Here is a 6,487-nt window from a genome sequence, read left to right as displayed (position 1 = left end):
TTATTGGGGTTACTTCTTTTATTGTCAACAAAACATATGAGGTTTTTTTTTAAAATTTGTTGTCTCAGGCGTAACTTTGTGGAATTTGCATAACATATTGAAATGTAATGAAATAATTGACTTTGTAATTCCACACACTTTTGTGTGGAATTACAAAGTCAATTATTTCATTACATTTCAATGAGGTTTTTTGTTTGTAATGAGTTTCAGCAACTGTGTAATCACCCTTAAGCGGAGCAAAGACTCAACTTGCTCCCTTTCGAGCAAGGGGTCAATTATTTTAAAGTTAATGCGCGAATTTGTACTTAACATTTCCAATTGCCTCGTTTAAATCCAATAAAAAGGTAAGTCCGTGCATACCAGTTAATTTCTCATACTTTCATGTGATTATGAAAGGCAACCCATAGCCATCACGAGCCCATATAATATGGGAATGATTCACAAATTATTTACTTTTTCCAGGGAATATATCAATTTTCCAGGGTGCTCTACATTAAAAAAATAAGTTTAATATGGGGAAATAATTGGTCATATATTCATAATTATTGCCTACATGTGTCGGAATAATAAGAAAAACGGTTGGTTGACTAATTGCTATATCGAGGGTGTAATATAATAACTGCTGTGTGCGTGAATAATGTCGAATTAAATAATGCAGTCATGGACAGGAATTCTCAAACGAAAATAATCGACAGTGGACCCTCTGCTAGAGGAGGATGAGTGTGATCTACTCTAATTAGAAGTCTCAGGGACAGCATGTAAGTAGATCAAGCAATGTATGTAGGCATGGGAAAGAGAAGAATGAAGTATGTGTTCATTGAAATATAGACAAAAATAGCGTTTGTCTTTTTTCCTGGCTGTGGTTTACCTGAAAATGAGTTCTGTGAGTGGAATGTTGTTAAATTTTTGAACTGGCTTTAATTAAATAATATTTTTAGCATCGTAAGAAAATTTATGTGGTACGTTTCAATGGAATCTTTTGACTAAATCCATAGAGATGATAAATCATTTCCCCGGTAATTTAATATTTATCTTTTGTAATTGCAAGTCTAATATTTCAGGAAATTTTTAAATAAATTGAGTCATGTAACAGTGTGCGTTTGGAGAAGGTTATACGAGAGTTAACAGGATGGAAACTCTCCACGCTGATTTTGTTATATATTTTTCCATTTTATGATGCATATTTTTTGTAACGAATAACATTTTCACTGGTGAAATTATCATTCAATCTTTGGCTTTTGTCGGTTTCCAGGTGGAAATCATATGCGGTGGGTTTAGCGTGACTCTTCTTAACCACTGCTTGTTCCCATTAAAATTAGTACACTTATTATATTTTTTTGGTTCAGGGTATTCCTCCATATTTCGATGCAATAACATTTAAATCTCCATCGCCTTCACGAAAATAATGCCACAATTGTTAGAGTTATCGAGAAATTGTAGGAAAAACATAATATTGAAACAAAATGTATCTGATGACGTAATTCAAATACCAGAACTTCATCCAACTATCTACAACTAAACGGGTTCAAATGGGTTTCATTCCGAAATTGTATAATTACCCTCAATGCAATTTTTGTTTGCGCGGGATTTGTAATTTGTCCGTCGAAATATTTCTGGGTAAGTAAAAAATTATAATTATTCGATTAAAGTAAATGTTTATCCGTAAGTTTGCAAAGAGAACGACAGATTTTTGTGTTCTTGTTGAATCGATATTCAAAGTAAGAGCCCTTTGGTCACGAAGCAGTTTAAATTGTTACGCTAAGATGGCAGCAGCGTCAAGCTCCAGAATGGCACATTGTGATTTGTCTGGCGCATGCGCGTCAACTTTCAGCTTCCCGTTCCTAGGCTATTCACCTGTTACGCTCAGTCCGCTCAGTACCAGCGGCATTCTCGTGTTGTTCCAGGAGGGTGTGAATGTATTTATATCGTGTGTTGTGCGGAGCTCTCGTCAAAAGTTGTGTACTTTTCTGGTTTGAGCGTTGTTGGTTATATCCTTTGTGTCCAAGAGTCATTTCATATCATAATTATCCATGAACACCCACTGAGGTGAAGAGTGCTAACAGGAGAAAATGTGGGAAGGTGTATTGCTTGGAAGTTACCATCGGTGACAGTTGGTGAGGCAAACGGGAGTTCCTATACCTCCGTGCTGTGCCCTGTCAGAGATACTTAAGTTTTCCTTTATTCGAAGCACATAATGTGGAACAACGGCTTTCATCGGCTGTGGGGATGCCTCCCTGTCCGCCTCCTTGCTGGATTTTCACTTGCTGCCCTATTGAATGTAAGTTTTATATTTTATTACACCAAAAGGTCGGTGGTTCCACCGGTTACATTTTGGTTGGATATGTGGCCGTAACTTTTAATTATGACTATTTAAGCCAAAATCGCTTTTGACAATTACCGTTATTTGAAATTGATCACAAGTGCCGCCGATTTGTTGCGTCTGCGTAATGTGAGCTTGTTAGGGTTCGCGCTAAAACAACAAACATAGAATTATCCCTCATTATATATTAATTTATACTTATTATAAGCCACTCTTTGCATTTATGGCTTATGAAAGGATACTTCATGAATGATTCAATGCGGGTGCTTTTTCTTCATATCTCTACCGTACTTCATGGTACAGAGGCCTATACGATTCATTTTGTCATTGTAATGCTTTTAAATCCTTCGACCCTCTTTTACCAATCAGGTGTTGGATTACTTTGTGCCGTTTCAAACATAACAATAATAATATTATTGATCGAGTATTTCAAGTTGTTTATGGTCCACCTAATGGAGTTCGTTGATATTGATTAAATGTTGTTTGTTAAATTAGCATTTAGCAACATTATTTGCTCTTTAAATTGTGGAAATACAACTGATTTTGCTGTACTAAATTTGAAATGCATAGAACATTTAAACATACCAGGTTAATTCGTTTCCTTTGGGCACCAACCCAGTAAGACATTATAATCATTAGGTTAAATCAGTGGCCCAACGTTGGTCTTACCAATGCTCTCCATGAGGTGCGAATGTGGATATATAGGGGGCAATAAGAAAATGAGGTTGCTTTTGTCACTTCGTCATCGCAATAGAAAAATTAACCTTGGTGGTCAGTAGAAGAAAGCCAAATTAAAAACCGCTTTAAGCATGTTCCGTTTGAATGAGAAGTTCCTATTTTTCATAATTTGGTTTGTTACTGTGTTGGAGTGAGTATTGGAATGTTTGAGGCGTTGAGGTCAAAAAGAGTTTCGAAAGCACTGGTCAGATGATGTTTACAGCCATATCGACCTCGAAATTTTTGTAGAGACCTTGATCATTTTATCATTTGTGCATTTTGTTAATCTTGATCCTTAATGTTAATCCACGCCACTGATACAACGGTGGCCATAGTCCGGGTCGAGTTTTACCTGAGAAACTGAAAACAAGTCATCGTATGTGCTGAAGTATGGAAATTATATGCTGAATTTTCATTGCCTTTGATACAGCCTGCGATATTACCCCCTTCAGTATTTATGCTCAACCGGGTAGCCCAGTATACTGTGCTGTGACTCCTCCGTGGTACCGATCGGAAAGTAGGAGGAAATGTGTCCCCTTAAACTGTCAGTGAACTTGCGGAAGAGGTTGTGGCAATTTTGCCCAAAGATTGATAATTTGTTTTAGACAACATAGAAAATTTTCTTTGAGTTAGTTAGATATTTCTTCGGCGAATTCTTTTCGACCGGTTTTCCTGATCATATTCCTAAGATCTAAAACCTCACGCCCTTTGTTCTACAGTCGGAGGTCGTAGTCTTTTCCGTTACGGTATCAATTGGTGTCTCGCCTTGAAAGAAAGTTGTGGTAGGTGATGCTGTGAGAATTTTCTTCGTCATTTTCCCTTCATAAGATAAGAAAATATGTCGATGTGAACATATTGGTTCGCACATGGTGTTTTTTTTCTAGAATGAAAAGAGAAATTGATTAGTTTCGTTTATTCCTTTTCGTAACACCACGCCCTATACCAAACGTGGCCAAGTGCCTCATCATAACCTCCCTCCCCCTTCTCAATACAGTATGTGCGGTGTAGAGCTAAATTCCTATCCTTATTGTGATTTTTTCAATATAAGAGGTAGATTAAAAATCCGGATAGCTTTTTTTATCCAGCGAAACAGTGCCTGGATTTTGGTCTATAGCTGCTCAATGGCCTCATTTTTCGTTTTTCTCGTCACATCGGAAAAAAGGTGTCCGTAATGCTAGCGACCGGTGAGGGAGAAAAGTTCTTGGTAGCCCCGGGGTTACGATTTTACTGCAACAAAGAGAGGAGAAAACGAGATGGCATGAGTGTGTTCCGGGACGTTCAACTCTTGGGAACGGAAACCAGATTTACGAAATGAAAACCACGCCGAAAAAAATACATTTAGGTTATAAAATCGGGGTCGTGTTCTGAGAGCAATATTGAAGTGGGGGTGAATAATTTATAGGTTAGGCTTGTATATGATATGGTGCGTTCTTAAAACATATGATTCACGGAACCTACGAAAAACATGTCTATCGTAACTAAAGCTGTGCCTCCACATAATTATTTTTTCTCTTTGCGCTTTTTTAGCATTATCAATCGCCAAACCCATCACAATCCGTTTTATTTTGTTTTTTGGTTTCAAAGACGTTATATAATGACAAAGCAATGTTGTTCAGTTTCCTAGAATTTGGCTGAAATATCCATTGTCTAAATACGATTAATTTGTATGAAAGCAATTGTTTCTGGTTTATAAAATAACGTTCCACGTGAAAAGTATTTTCTTCTAGTATTGTAAATGTTTGAGTTTGTTTAATAAACGGTTCTGGTGAAAGTCTTGTGAACTCCGGCAATGTTTGGAAATTGCGAGTGAGAAGGAAAGAATAAATTAAATTGTCTTTTCCTAGTGAAATGAACTGTAACAGTTGGATGTCTGATGCATCGTGCACCGGTGCCCCCCTAGATCCACTTTGCTGCATCTTACACAATGGGATATTGACCATGTCTTAAAATAATGGCTCATAATAAAAGCCTTAAGCTTCCAGGAAAGTGTTTTAAATTGATACATCACGAGAGTGGTTTCATGCAGAAAGGTAGTTTTGAGCTATAAAAATGGCGGTTATCCCCAGGTACACAATGCCTGTACGACAGTTAAAATAGAGGAATTTTCATGTGCGCAAACTTTCCTTGGCAAAAATGTATTGATTAGTATATCTATACAGTATATAATAAAAGGGCCAAGTTTTGCCTCTTTATTGACAACTATTGTTGTTGAAAATACGAACATTATTCCATATATGACATTGCTATTTTGCCAAAAAATAGTGAATTGTTGTTTTTTGCTCTCATTTTACCTAAATTAGTTATTCCGATATTTTATTTGCTCGTTACGGTGCAGGTTGCTAGTTAATTTATGCGTCGGACAGCAATTATGTAAACATTTTTATGATTAACTTCTCTTGAATAAATTATCGTTGAATGCATTTCTATCAGGCCGTATGCTCCTGGTGTCGTCTCTGAATGCAAACCTTGTATATTTTATCTTGCCCTCTTTGCTTCCTCATTCGGAAAAGGACTCATTTTTGCATGACCAAGGTCGTCGGAAATACGGGAGGAGCATTCCTCTAAAACTCGGCGTTTAACGTAACCTCGTATTTTGACAGCTGTTCGAAAACGTTGTTTAGTTATAACTTGTTTTGTTTATGTATTGTGCAAGGTTACTAGAGCATATCAAAGTGCTCAGGATTAATTTATCAAAGAATGTTTTCATATGTCCCATCAAGAAAAAGTTACCCGGATGAAAGAACTGTTGGTTGGCGCGAATAGTACGTAAAATACGCATAGATAAGACTCGCCGTCATAGTTAACCTATTTAAAGTTAGGTTTGGGCGTACTATAACAGCTACATTTTATGTGCAACGTGTCGAGTGACCTTATGACGTAAATTATTTCCCTCTTTCATGCCGTCCACCAAGTCCCTTATCTTCTTTCCTCTTCACAACTTACATAACACTCTTGCATCTCTCGCGGCACTCTACGTTCCTCTAAATCTCAGTAGGTTTTCCATCTACTTTTTCTGCATCTGTAGGGAATATCACGTTATAACTTCCTCTCTTCAACCACCATATTTAGAAAACATCGTGATTAGTCTTTCTCCGTTTTATTATTTTCTTGATTATTAAGAAATTAATGTGGATCGTAGCGATCCGACACGTATTCTCCTGGGAAAGGGAATGAGCGTAGGTTAGAGGCCTTTGAAATGTGGAGGAAAGGATGGATACCTAGGTGAAATTTGAAGTAGGCTAACGGGTGGATGAAGGGAGATACTGAGACAGTGAGATGCCGAAGGTTCCACTACGAGGGAGAATGTTTGAAAAGCGCGGAGTAGTGGAAGGGGGAGAACAGAGAGATGAGGAGAAGTTGACTTTTTGGAGAAAAAGTTCGCTAGCAGGATAATATGTAGGTGATGATGACACTCAACTCCGGGGCTCCTCTATCATAAGAGCGTTTGAT

General features: G+C 37.4%; 1 protein-coding gene across 2 annotated transcripts in view; it reads left to right on the top strand.

The window, feature by feature from the left end:
• The first annotated feature begins 1,888 nt into the window (after positions 1-1,888).
• Positions 1,889-6,487, top strand: part of Ptp10D (Protein tyrosine phosphatase 10D) — a 325,242-nt gene continuing 320,643 nt past the window's right edge. For both annotated transcript variants that reach the window (XM_071596771.1, XM_071596770.1), the window contains exon 1: positions 1,889-2,278. In XM_071596771.1, the coding sequence (XP_071452872.1) occupies positions 2,195-2,278 (84 nt within the window). In that variant the 5' untranslated portion in view covers positions 1,889-2,194. The remainder of the gene's footprint in view (positions 2,279-6,487) is intronic.

The sequence above is a fragment of the Hetaerina americana genome, unplaced genomic scaffold (genome assembly GCF_022747635.1).
Source record: "Hetaerina americana unplaced genomic scaffold, ioHetAmer1.1.p SCAF_8, whole genome shotgun sequence".
Lineage (NCBI taxonomy): Eukaryota > Metazoa > Arthropoda > Insecta > Odonata > Calopterygidae > Hetaerina > Hetaerina americana.
Note: the sequence above shows the minus strand (reverse complement) of the source record. Positions and strands in the feature narration are given on the sequence as shown.